This window comes from Pipistrellus hanaki (genome assembly GCF_964339955.1).
Source record: "Pipistrellus hanaki genome assembly, chromosome: 8".
In the NCBI taxonomy this organism is placed as follows: domain Eukaryota; kingdom Metazoa; phylum Chordata; class Mammalia; order Chiroptera; family Vespertilionidae; genus Pipistrellus; species Pipistrellus hanaki.
The window spans coordinates 54,339,249-54,352,876 of NC_140510.1; the positions used below are offsets into that span (position 1 = coordinate 54,339,249).

Genomic DNA, 13,628 nt, shown 5'->3' on the forward strand with positions numbered 1-13,628 from the left:
AAGAGTTCTTGTACCTGCCCACCTACCACAAGCACAAGGATGGGGCCTGCAGCCTCACTGGGTTTTGGAAATGGACCTTGGGAAGGTCCATTTGTTGGCTGGCTCAGAAACGGTGAGTTCTGAATGGGTCAAAGCACAGACTGGCTGTCCAGCAGGTTCATGGGCTGGGTCCCGAGGGAGACGGGCACCATGTGGCATCTCTGGAAAACCCTAGCATGGAAGCTGAGGTTCTGCATCAGAGAACAATAGTTCACTGTCCAAAGCACAGTGTCTACACCACATGGGGTCCCAGCGGAGGATGAGCCCTGACCACGAGAACCCAGGCCACCACGTGCCCACCACGAGCTCTGTGTTACAGATCCTTGCAATGAGGCAGGAAAACATAAGTAAAAGGCATGAATATTGGAAAAGAAGTAAACCTATCATTATTCACAAACAACTTGATTATTTACATAGAAAACCCTAAGGAATTCACAGAGAAACTATCAGACTTGTTAATTTAATAAGTCAAGAGATACAAGATTAATAGAGAAAAATGAACTGTGTTTCTATATATTACAAGTAAACCACTGGAAAGAAAATTTTAAAAATACCATTAACAATAGCATAAAAATATCACACACACAGAAATATACCTAACAAAGGCTATGTGAGACTTCCACACTGAAAACTAGAAACAGCACTACATATAATCTCGAGCAATCCACATTAATGTTTAGGTCTTTAGAATGTTTAAATTAAAAATTTATAATATTTTGATGCTTTCCATTGTACATAACTTGATACATAGATTTAGTGCCATTCCATCAAAACTCCAACACGCTCTAAACAAGACAATTCTAGAATTTACGTAGAAATTCAAAGGCTCTAGGACAGGAGAAACAATTTTGAAATTACAAAATTGAAGGATTCAAACCACCTGACTTCAGACCTACTATGAAGCTGCAGTAATTAAGACAGTGTGGCGCTAACGTGAAAATAACTAAATACAACAACATAGAATGGAGAGACCAGAGCAGACCAATGCATGGGGTCAGCCGACAAAGTGGCCAAGTCTACTAATTAGATGGGGAAGGAAAGTCTGGTCAGGGTGGAAGAAATTGTACCTTGACCCCCTCTCCACTCCATCTCAAAATTAATATGGCGTGGATCATAAACCTACACATCAAAGCTGACACCAGTGTTTCTAGAAGAAACATGGTAAGCTATCTTTAGGATCACAGAGTAGGCAAATGTTTCCTGGACAGCATCCAAACAGCACGGACCATAAAGGAAAACACGCGGGCTTCATCAAGATTTAAAATATCTGCTCTTTGAAAGACACGATATATAGAGTGCAGGTGAGCCACAGAATAGGAGAAAATGCTCATAGCAATGTGTCTGACAGTATCCAGAGCCTATCAAATAACTATCACAAGTTGACAATAAGAAGATGAAAATCAAATAATGTGAGCAAAACCCTTGGGCTGGCACTCCTCAAGAGGAAATGCATGATTGGCCAATAAACACATGAAAAGATGCTCAACACCATCCATCATCAGGGAAATGCATAATAACATCAAAGTAGATTCAATTTCACACTCACTGGGGCCGAGGGGGAGGGAGGGAAACAATGCCAAGTGGTGATGAGGATGTGGAGTAACAGGAACTCTCCTCTACTCTGGTGAGAATGTAAAACGTTGCAACCACCTCTGAGGCTTATAAAATTAAACCTGTCCTTCCCGTGTGACCCATAATTCCACTCTAGGTATTTACCCAAGAGAAATAAATAGGTGTCCACATAAAGCCTGTCTAAGAACAGCCATCACCTTCGTATTCATAACAGCCCCTGTTGGAAGTCACCCAGAGGTCCATCAGCAGCAGGGGATGCACCAGTTTTGATATATCCATGCAATGCCATGGTACCCAGCAACAAAGACTCACCGCATTCCCACAGCAACAAAGTGCGAAGGGGAAGAAGCAGACAGGCTAGAGAATATACTGTGTGGTTCCATTATATGAACTCCAGTCACAAAACTGATGGGTGGTGATGGAAATCAGTGGGAGGTGGGGCACTGACTGGATGGGGAGCTCAGGGGACCGGCCATGGATGGTGCTTGTCTGCTTCTAAGGAAGCCCAACCAAGACAGGGCTGCTCTCCGGACAAAGGCCAAAGTCTTGAAGGTGACCTGCATGGCCCTGTTTGGGCCCCCAAACTTTCTGGCCTCTTCTGGAAAAGCACCCATCCCTCCCTTTGCTTTCTGGACTTCAGACCCTCTGGCTCTCAAGGTCCTGTGCTGACCATAGTTATGTCCCACTAGTGCCGAGCACTGGGGGTGGGTGGCCTCTGATCTGCTCAGGGATCTACCCCAGTGCCCTGGGTGAGTGACAGGAGCAGAGCCAGGCTGACCCCTTCCATTCACAAAGACAGGGCTGCACTAGACTGGGGAGTCCAACCTGTCTGGCCTTCCTCCTGGGGGATATAGGACCGGTGAGGACCTGGAAATGTGGGCATAGCTCTGACTGCCCAGAGCATACCCTGGTCCAGAGTAGGGCAGAGCAGGTTAGTAGGTCAGAAACTTCAAATTAGGGAGAGGCTGAGGGGGCTTAGCCCAAGTGAGGGCAGAGCGTATGGACAGAAGGTCCGAGAGAGCCAAACGAAGGAGTGGGGAGGCCGGGGTTCCAGGCCACCCTCAGCTGCACATTGGAGGGCCCGGTGGCGGCCAGGCAGAGGCCCTCCCAGAATCGGTGCCTGTGCTGGCCTGTGGGCCAGGCTCAGGTCCCAGCTGTGTGCTCTAGGCACACAGTCTGCCTTCACCCTCAACTCAGGTCACGGATCACCCTGAGGCTGTGGTTTCCCTGGAGGCAGTGTGTGGCCATGTGTTTTGCAGGTGTGAGATCTGGGGCCCCTGCACACCCCATCTTCTAGCCTCAGGGAAGCCCTAGGCGAGGATCTGCCATGAGCTCCCCCAACAAAGATGTCGTCAGGGGGCAGCAGTGCCTTCCTGCCAGACTCTCCCGCAGCCCAGCCCGCACAGTGAGGACAGATGACCACTGGATCTTTATTGAGTGTTCTCAGAAGGCCAGTGACCTGGGACTGCAGCTCATTTGCGGGGAGCTGAGGATCCTGAGCCCAAAGGGCCATTTTCAGGGAGTTCCACTAGGAAGGGGAAAGCCACTTGGGGCTGGGGCAGTGGCTTATCCTGCCCCGGGGCCCAAGGGCACGGCCGGGTGCCCAAGTCATAGCTTGTTCCGGGGGCAGTGCTGCAGGGCCGCCTGCAGGGCCTCAATCACTCGGTCCACGTTCTCCCGGGTGGCGTTGTAGCCCAGGAGGCCGATCCGCAGCACCTGGGGGCGAGGGTGGTGAGATGTCATCCTCCACCCAGCACTGCACCTGGCCCTGGCTGCAGTCTGGACAGAGCCAGGTGGCTCCCAATGAGGGGACTCCCACCCAGGGTAACAGGGAAGCCAGAGCTTCTTCCGGTCACACAGGGAGCTCCCAGACCCAGGCAGAGCCCACAGAGCTCGAGAAGGGCATCCAGGGTGGCGGTCAGAAAAGGCCACTCAGAATCACCCTCTCAGTGGGCACGGCTGGACCCGGGCACAGGGCCTCCTGCCTGCTCTGCCCCGCACACTCTGGGTGGCATTGGAGGTGCTGCACCTCACCAGCCGGGTAAGAAGATTCCCCCTGCCCATATCCCTGGGGTTTGGAGAAAGATGTTCCCTTCCGGACACCCCCGTGACCTGGGTCCTCGGATGACTGCCAGCCTCAGCTTGGACCCGGGCACAGTCATGCTCCATGTGGGGGTGAGCCTAATTTCTGTGGTAGATATGGCCACCCCCTCACCTTCCCCAAGGAGGGCCCAAGGCCGCCCGTGATTTCGATGGAGAAGTGGTCCAGGAGGTACTTGACGATGTCTCTCCAGTCATAGCCAGCAGGCACGGCGATCGTGGTGACGGTGGGCAGCCGGAGCGCCTGCAGGACGGGCCTGGCTCAGCACCATGCTGACTGCTCCGGGCCAGCCCCATCCGCCCTGGCCTTGGGCTTCAGAGGAACAGGTGGGGCTGGGGGAAAACTGGGGGGTCCCAGGCTACTGCTCAACCCCCAAGGGCTTTCATATGGCTGTTTCCTCAAGCAGGTCACACCCACCCTATGTCAGAGGGGCTTCAGATGCCTGCTGACACTTGGGGTGCCTGGCTCATTCAGTTGACCTTCCCCCCAGTCAAAGCCCATGACTGGTTGGGCTCTGGAGGCCGATGGGAACCTTCCAGGTCAGGGATCCCCATAACTATTCCAGGTGGAGATTGAGGCATCAAACTAAAGATTCAGAGGCCAGAGAGCCATGACCTTGATAGTGATGGCCCCCCAGGACTGTCCACAACCCCAGGACCACAGGAACCTGCGTCCATATAGAGGGAACTGGGCAGGACCTGTCCCCCTCCTCAGACCCCCATGGGGCAGAGCCCCCCTTGCCTCCCCCAACCCCTGGCCCTGCCCTCCTTACGGGATCCTTCACGAAGAGCTGCAGGCCCAGCCCTTGAAGGCGCCCGTGCAGGTAAGCGGTGACGTCCCGGTGCCGTCGCCAGCTGTTCTCCAGGCCCTGCACAGGGACAGGGCACCATAGGCAGGTGCGTGGGGAGGAGAAAGCAGACTCCCATCCACAGGGTCAGCTTCAGACTGGGGGCTCCAAGCCTGCCCGGGACTTTGAGCCCTTTGAGAGTCTCCCTGAGCCCCCAGGTTTGGGGCATGGCTCTGTGCCAGGGGCTACCTCTGGTGAGGGGGATGGGTCCCAGCCAGCACTGGAGCCCTGGGGAAGTGAGTCGAGATCACCTTGACCGGGTGGGGGGCTGGCCCGGGGAGGGCAGGGGGTTTCTCAGTCACACTCTGCCTCCTGTCTTCCCAGCACACTGACCACAACCCAAGTTCCATGCAGCTCTACCCTCTCCCTGCCCTACACCCTCACACCCAGCCTACCTGCAGAGCCACCCCCTGTGACACAGGGCCCAGTCTGGGGCTGGCGACCTCTGCCTCCTCGATGCCAGCTCAGCCCTGGGGCGGTGGCTTTATGAGTGGACACAGGAGTGGACACAGCGTGACCAGCACAGCACTGAGCCTTGAGGAGAGGCCGCCCACAGCCCGGTCTCTTCCTGATCTCTGGGCTGGGGGCCAGCCGTGCCCAGGGGGAAGGTCAGGATGGTGAAGGTGGACTGTGCTGCAGCTGTGTCCTGTCTGTGCCCTGCAGAGCCAGCCCAGCCTGTGTAGACAGTCGTCCCAGCACTGTCCCTGTCTGGCTCCTGACCCCAGCCTGGGGCTGGATGTGGCTGCAGGAAAGTGCCCGGCTGCTGAACTTGGGTCATTTTACACTTACAAACCAGGCTCCTGGCCTCACTCCAGCCCCTCCACTCCTCTCCTCTGCACACCTTGCCTCTCCTCAAGACCCCTCCTGCTGGCTGGGCCCTCACGGACGGTGTCACTCAGCATCTACCCGCCCTGGGTTCTGTCCCCGGCCACCCGCAGCCCACAGCTGGTGCTCTCCTGCCTCACCTCTTCTGCGATGAGGGCCAGGCTCTCTCTCAGGCTGAACAAGCTTATGACGGGGGTCGTGTGGTGGTACCTGGAAGACGGGGATGGGTGGGCTTGGTCCAGTGTCACTGGGCTGGGGCCGGGCAGCTCCAGTTGGGCCAGGCTCTGTGCCATCTGGGCCAGCTCCCTTCCAGTGTGGGACCCAGGGACTCAGAGCTGGAAGGGCAGCTGGATCTGCAGGAGCAGAGCTCAGAGGGGCACTGGCCACACCTCAGTGGGATGATGACAGGCACAGAGGCCCCATGCTGGCTCCCACCTCCCAACTGGCCTCCCTGGGCCCCAGTGGCCCCAAGGAACCCACACTGCACCCACTGGGCCCGCTGGGTCGAGCATAATTCCCTGTCCCCATGTGTGACATAAGGCGCCTTGGGTTATGGCCAAAGCCACCTCACAGAGAGCTCCGGGTTTACCTCCTTCTTCTGAGACGGGGGTAAACTGAGGCCCAGAAATGGGGAGATGTGGCCAGGTCCAAAGTACCTGCTGCCACACTTTTAGGGGGACAGGGATCTGGGAAAGGGTGGGGGCCATTTGGCTGGCCCTGAGCCCCCAGGCCAGGGAGAAATGGGGAGTGTAGGCGGGGGCATTGATGGGGAGCTTGAAACAAAGTAAGACTGATGAGGGGCCAAGGGTAGTGAGAGGCCACCCCTCAGGCACACCCAGCCCAGCTCCCTCCCCCCCCTCGCCCTCACATCCTGGGCTTGTCGTCACAGCCCCAGAAGTTGGCCAGCCACTTCATATCCAGGTTGAAGGAGTAGGGCTTCGTCTTCCGGGTGTAGATCTTATCTCTGGGGAGGAAGAACCAGCCTGAGTACCCACCTGTCTGGCTGATGCCTGTGGGATCATTTCCCAGGTCCTCCTGTTCCTCAGAGGTGGGGACCTAGGTCAGGCCTAGCCCTGCTGGTCCTTGGGCTTGGCCTGCACCTCTGCCACTTGGGTGTGACCCTGCTGCATTGGTGAGTCCAAACACATCAAAATGACAAAGAGGAAACTGAGGCTGGGGGCCCACCTCTCCTGGGGTATCGTCTGTGAAGCTGGGTATAGTTGAGGGCCTATAGGCAGCCTCATCCCTGGGCTGGGCACCTCCAGATTGGCCTCGAAAACTGGGCCTCTCCCCAGCTCTGGTCTCAGACCCCGCTGCTTCCTTGACCCTCCCACGGTCATCTCAGACTTCCTGTCCACACAGAATTCCTGATCTCGCCCCAAATAGTCTCTGTTCTGGTAAATGGCACCAACATCAACCTGGTGACAACCTGCTGGGACCGGTCTCCCATCCCCTCCCCCAGACCACCCAGACCACCCAGGCCTGACTTAGGGCTGGACACTGGGGACGTGGGGGACATTGTGGCTGCAGCCAGAGAAGATGGCCTGTGCTTGGCCCATGCCCGCCCGGGAGCAGCTTCTACCTCGGAGGATCCTACCGTGCTTCCCCAAAAATAAGACATCCTCCGAAAATAAGACCTAGCTCATGGAAAGATAAGACATCCCCTGAAAATAAGACCTAGTGCAACTTTGGGAGAAAAAATTAATATAAGACACTGTCTTATTTTTGGGGAAACAAGGTAGATGCTGAGCTGGGGCTGGCGGCAGTGGGGGCTGGCCCTTGTCCTGTTCTTGCTTGAGGCCAGAGAACTTCTGAGTACCAGGCCCTGCATCCCACACACAAGCTGAGGCTCTGAGAGAAGGGTCTTTTGAAGATCAATCTGGCCAGGCCTTTGCTGCACACCGAGGCCCTCACCACGTTCAGCCACTTGCCCCCTGGGCAGAGCTTTGGCACCCCTATCCAGGCTGGGCACCTGTCTAGGGCAGGTGATGGGCATTCTAGGGGCATCTTGGAGCACGACTCAAGGCACCCTTCCCTTCCTCCTGGGGGCCATCTGGACTCACTGCACATCCAGCCCGGATTGGGGGCCCAGGGGCCACTCACTTGGCCTTGTCACTGAAGGAGATGGGTGCGGTGCCCGGAGGGGAATTCAGGACCTTCTGGGAACCCGAGTACAAGACGTCAATGCCTGTGGGGAGGAGGGACACGTGTTCCTGCGGGCCATGCCCCACCAAGAGTGGGGCCATTCCAGCTCGGGTGCCCCTTGAAACCCAGGACCTGGCAAGTCTGACAGTTTGGGGTAATCTGGGGACCCATCATGCAACTGGCATCTGGAGTGAGAGGGACACCCTTGCAGGGCCAGTCCTACCCTGTGGAGTCTGATGCTGTCCTCATTGGGGTGGAGTGAGCTTGGGACACCCAATGAGTGTCCAGTTGCTATGGCGAGAGCCATGGCCTGGTGTCTGAGTGTGTGAGTGCAGTGGGGACAGTGCAAAGGAGGGAAAGAGGTTTTCTTTTCACAGTGTGGAGTACTAGCCCCCTAATCTGTCACAAAAAACCTACACTGCCAACACCTGAGGAGGCCTTGCAATTCTGGACGGCAGCAAAGAATATCAGGGCGCTGAGGATAAAGGGCCGAGCAGATCTGAGCTGTGCCCACCTTATGATCCCCTGGGGGGGCTTCAAATGTGCACTCCCAGGCTTGAATGAGAATGTTCTCACAGCTTATTTCTCAGAGCCTAACCCTGGAAAGAAGCCCACGTCTACCAAGAGGAGAAGGGTGCAGGGAGTAGAGTGTGTGCATGGAATCGATGAAAACTGAAGAACCGTGCCCAGAAGCATCGCAGTCCCCTCCCTCCTCCCACCCCTCCCGCAGGGGTGCTGAGCGCCTCCCCACACATTAACTCCCGCCTGCCCACACACCAGCGCCTGGCAGCCCAGCAGAAACAATGGGTGCTGATCCGTTCATGGAGCCTCGCAGTCAGGGCTGGCGGGGGCACACCCTTACCTTGCTGATCCATGTGGATGGGGGTCCCGCCCAGGGATGCCACAGTGTCCACCAGGAGCAGGCACTGGTACCTGGGGGAGGGCAGCAGAGTGAAGCAGGAGGGACTTCAGCCCCCTACCCTGCCCTGCCCGCTGGCCCCAGGACCCCCATACAGGGTGCGTGAGGGCTCAGCTCCCATGTTTCTGCCTATGGTCCTGGGGTGCCTGGGGCCTCTGAGGGCTCAGCGCCAGGCGTGTGTGTGGGGGCCAGGAACCGCGCAGCATGAGCCTGGGCCTCCCTCTGCCAGCAGCCTGCTGGCTGTATGGTCAGGGCCCAGGGAGGACAGAGAAACAGCCCAAGCCTCTTCCCCACCCCCATGTTTTCTTATAAAAAAAAAAAAAAAAAAGGCCAAGACTTGGAAACAGCCACAGTGTCCTGCGATCGAGGACTGGATGGAGAAGACGTGGTACCTGTACACAGTGGGATACTGCTCAGCCATAAGAAAGGATGAAACAGTGCCATTTGCAGCACCATGGATGGTCCTTGAGAATGTTATACTAAGTGAAATAAGCCAGGCAGGAAAAGCTAAAAACCATATGATTTCTCTCTTATGTGGGATATAAACCTGAAACTTTGGACACAAACAGCAGTGTGGTGACTGCCAGAGGGAAGGGGCTGGGGGTGAAGGGGTCCTAATATATGGCGAGGGGAGATTTAGCTTTGGGTGCAGGAGCACACAGTGCAATATACAGATCTTGTGACAGAAACCCACACCTGAAACCTGTATGGCCCTGTTAACCAATGTCACCTCAATAAATTTAATTTTTTAAAAAAGGCAAAAGGAGGGTCCCATGCTGGGCGCAGACAGACAGGTGTGTCCCTCGGGAATCATGGCCCAGATGATATTCATGAGCTTGATTCACTGGACAGGATTCCCGGGGCAGGCTGACGGGGCTGGAGCTGTGCCTGGCGGACACTCGGCCCTTATAGATCCCGTTTGGCTGTGAGCCCCATCCTTCCAGCCTGTGGTCATCTCTGCAGAGCAGGATCGCTGGTCACAGGAAGGCCCATCTGGCTCCCCTAAGGCCCTGTGTGCCCCTGCAGGGATGGGGGAGGCCAGAGGAGGGGAGTGGAGAGCAGAGGCTGCCTTGGAGCTCTGGGATCTCAGCGAGGTGGGTCAGCATCAAGCCCTTCCTAGCCATGGGGACTGAGGGACAGTGGGCATTATGGGGTACTGGCCATGGGGGACCTAATACTGCTCTCAGAAGGAAGGAGCCCACCCAGACTCAGAGAAGAACAAGGAGGACCCGAGAGGTGCCTGCATCCTACACCATGTGACATAGGCTGGCGGGCAGTGAAGGATGGGGTTTCAGCTTCACCTGCTACCACCCGGCTGAAGGGAACTGCCACACCCCCACCCACTCAACCTGGTCTGACCTGGGCTTGGCTCTGCCCCCAGCACTGTGACCTTGAGACAGGCTCATGTGTGGGGACAGGCTTAGCTGTGGGGACAGGCTCAGCTGTGGGGACAGGCTCAGCTGTGGGTCAGGCTCAGCTGTGGGGACAGGCTCAGCTGTGGGGACAGGCTGACCTGTGGGGACAGGCTCACCTGTGGGGACAGGCTCACCTGTGGGGACAGGCTGACCTGTGGGTCAGGCTCAGCTGTGGGGACAGGCTGACCTGTGGGGACAGGCTCACCTGTGGGTCAGGCTCAGCTGTGGGGACAGGCTCACCTGTGGGGACAGGCTGACCTGTGGGGACAGGCTGACCTGTGGGTCAGGCTCAGCTGTGGGGACAGGCTCAGCTGTGGGGACAGGCTGACCTGTGGGGACAGGCTGACCTGTGGGTCAGGCTCAGCTGTGGGGACAGGCTGACCTGTGGGGACAGGCTCACCTGTGGGGACAGGCTCACCTGTGGGGACAGGCTGACCTGTGGGTCAGGCTCAGCTGTGGGGACAGGCTCACCTGTGGGGACAGGCTGACCTGTGGGGACAGACAGCTGTGGGGACAGGCTGACCTGTGGGACAGGCTCAGCTGTGGGTCAGGCTCAGCTGTGGGGACAGGCTCACCTGTGGCAGAGCTCCCCATAGCCATCAAGGGGCTGCAGCACGCCGCTGGAGGACTCCCCGTGGGTCAGGAACAGCAGCACCGGCTTGTGCTGGGCCAGGCCCTGGGTCGGGGACAGAGGTGACAGCTTTGGGCAGAGCCGGTGCCAGCGAGTGCCCCCAGCAGGACTTTTCCTGGTGAAGGTGGGGCAGGATGGTCCCCAAGCACTCCCTTCCGCCCCTGGTTGGTGCACCCTCCTGATCTGCACGTGTGCTGATGTGGGGGCCGGCACCTCGACTCTGGGAGGAGGCTTTTCCAGGAAGAGAGGGACTTTCCTCCCAGAGACCCAGGGAGAGTGGCCTCATGAGGTCAGCTGAGTCCCCAGGTCAGGGCCCGGGCTGTCAGGGCCTGTTCTGCTCCCCAGCTTTTGCCTCCAGCCCCTCTGGTCCTACCCACAGGGCTGGGCTCCTGACTCAGTTTCCCTGCCAGGCAGAACCCTACCTACCTATCAGGCTTCCCACCGGCCCCCAGGTATCACCTGAGGGTCACATGGTGCTGGACAGTCATCTGCCTCAGCCTCCCAGCCCCAAGCCCACCCAGCTGACTGGTCCCCTCCCTTCCCCGGGGTCATACCTCCTCCACCTCCTGCTTTGTGTAGTGGCCTCCAGGGTCCTTGATCATCGAGTGCGTGCGGGCTCCTGGGGGCAGGAGCAGAGTGAGCAGAGAGCCACCCCCGCCCCAGCTCACAGGGCAGGAGCCACTGTTGGGGACAGCATTGTGCTGAGTAGGCCACATGAGGGCAGGGACCTGCCACCCCAGCCCCAGCCACTACACAGGAGAGGAGAGTGGGGTGTGCTCAGTGAGGCTGCTCTTCGTCAGCTGAGATTTTGGGGTGCGCAGGGCAATAATGCGCCTGGCTCAGCTGTGCCGTCCCTTCTCGGGCGGCCTTCCCCAAGTTCAGCCAGGCTGGGCATCCCAGCATTCCTCACTAAGGAAACAAACAAGCATTTGTGCAAGGCCCAGTGGACAGTGCCTTCACAGCAGAGGAAGGAAGGAAAGAATGGATGAGGGAGGGGGCTCCAGGAAAACAGGCCCTAGTCCTGCTCCCTCTCTCCCAGCCTTGCATCCCCGCACACAGGAGTCCCAGAGCCACACGTAGCAGATGAGAAGGCCCCAGGACCACGCAAGGCTCCGGGGAGAGCTTAAGGCTTGGGGTGGGCAGTCAGAGCCCTGGATTGTGGGTGCTGAGGTGCTGGCCTCTGCCCAACCAGTGTGTGCACCAAAGGGCACCAGGTGCGGGGCTGGAAACCCTTGAACTGTCTGAAGTTGTCTATTAACTGATGGAGTGCGGCCATGTGTGGAGCTGACCAGACAGGAGGATTTCCAAATGTACCATCAATCATTAAACCCAGGCCTCTCGCCTGCTCTTGATCTTTGTCTCTCAGGAAGATTTTCTCTGGAAGCGAAACACTGTCCATTCCTCCGTATTTTGTGGCTTCACAGAAAGAGTTTGTTTCTGAGGCTTTTGAGGGGGGACTTCAGCCTCTGAAACCCTGTCCTAAGGCAGAGCAGGGGTGGCCCTGGGGACCCCAGCGAGCTGTGGGCGCTGAGACGAAGGATTCCCTGCAGTGCCACCCATGCGCTCCACAAACAGCTGTCCCCCACTCTGGGAGGCCAGGGAGATGGGACCCTCGAGCATCCTGACACCTAGCCTGGCCAGAAGGTGACCACAGATGGGGGTAGGCAGGGGCCAAGGTTGGTACCTGGGGTGAGGGGGCTGCCAGGCATCCTGCCAGAGGCAGGAGGATGGGGAAGGGGGAAGGGGGGGCCACACCCCATCCTCTGCCCCATCCCTTACCTATGCGCTCCCCGATCTCGGCTGCCCGCTGTCCCCAAATGCCGTTGACCCCAACCAGGAAGGAGTCCCCAGGCTCCAGGAGGTTGAACAGGGCAGCCTCCATGGCACAGTGCCCCGAGCCGCTGACGGCCAGCGTGAGGCGGTTCCTGGTCTGGAACACGTACTGGATGCCTTGCTTGATCTCATCCATTATCTGGGGGGCGGTGGGGGGTGCAGGTCAGAGGCGGCTCCTGGCCCTCCTGCAGTGAGGAGGCGGCTGGGGCCGGACCTGCCCCCACAGCCCACCTGGTACATCTCCTTGTGCATGTGGCTGATCATCTGCAGTCCCCCGGCCGCCAGGACGCGTGGAGCCAGGTTGGAGGGGCCGGGCCCCAGCAGGAGCCGGCTGGGCACCGACAGAGGCTTGAGCAGGGCCTCTGGGGGGGTCACCAGCAGCTGGTGCGAGGCCATGGTGCGCACCCAGCCTGCCACCTGAGGCCCCAGGGCCACTCTGGCGGAGGTCAGAGTGCGGAGCATTTCCCGGCTGGCCCCGTGCTGGACAGCGCGCCCGTCACACACACACAGGTGCACAGGCGGTGTCAGAGGGGAGGCCTGTGGATGGGCTCCCGCTCCAGCTCCGCCCGCTGCCTGCTGCCCACTGTGCTGGTTACCTCACCCTTGGTCAGTGCTTAGCCTTCTGCCAGGGCCTGACAGCTGGGGTGTTGAACCCCTGGCAGGGAGGAGGCACCTGCAGAGACCAGTCAATGGAAAACAGAGCCTGGACGTCCTCTGCCCCCGGTACCCTCTCTCAGGCTCCTCCCAGCCAGCTGGGGTGTTCCCCAGCCCAGTGCTTGTGCTGGGCTCAGGGGGACCCAAAGTTTTTGTTAAAGGACCGTAGAGCAAATATTTTAGGTCTGGAATATTTAGCGTCTGTGCTGCAAATACTTGACCAGGCTGTTGGAGCGCAGAGTAGCCCACCGTGGTGTGGCCGTGTTCAAGAAACTTTTATTTACAAAACAAACCATGGGCCAGATTTGGCTCAGACACATGTGTACACACACGTATACACACATACACATAACATGTGCATACTGAGGACCTGGTCATTCCTGATCCTTTTGGAAATAAGTATGTCTTCTGCTTCTCCATGCCCACAGCCCTGAGGTTTGGCATTTACACATGTAGCCAGGGCACACGTGGGGGTGGGGGTGAGCCTCCTCTTCTTGCTGAGTCGACAGGCAGGTAGAATACATGTAAGTGAAAGGTCCCTGTAGGAGAAGGAGTCAGACCCACCAGGGGGCACCCAGCAGAGCCGCTGGTGTCCCCAGAAGCCAGGGAGGTCCCGGTGTTGCCTGCGACCTGGTGAAGGAGGCGCT

The 13,628-nt window shown here is 58.0% G+C and overlaps 1 protein-coding gene across 1 annotated transcript; it reads right to left on the minus strand.

Moving 5' to 3' along the window:
- Positions 1-3,021: 3,021 nt before the first annotated feature.
- Positions 3,022-13,020, minus strand: AGXT (alanine--glyoxylate aminotransferase). Its single transcript, XM_084893322.1, has 11 exons — positions 12,559-13,020; positions 12,274-12,466; positions 11,049-11,113; positions 10,439-10,539; positions 8,392-8,462; positions 7,488-7,572; positions 6,253-6,348; positions 5,525-5,594; positions 4,485-4,580; positions 3,827-3,955; positions 3,022-3,327 (listed from the first exon to the last, which is right to left on the minus strand). Exons 1-11 carry the CDS (start codon positions 12,787-12,789, stop codon positions 3,220-3,222), a joined length of 1,245 nt encoding a protein of 414 aa, XP_084749448.1. The 5' UTR covers positions 12,790-13,020; the 3' UTR covers positions 3,022-3,219.
- Between the last annotated feature and the right edge of the window lie 608 nt (positions 13,021-13,628).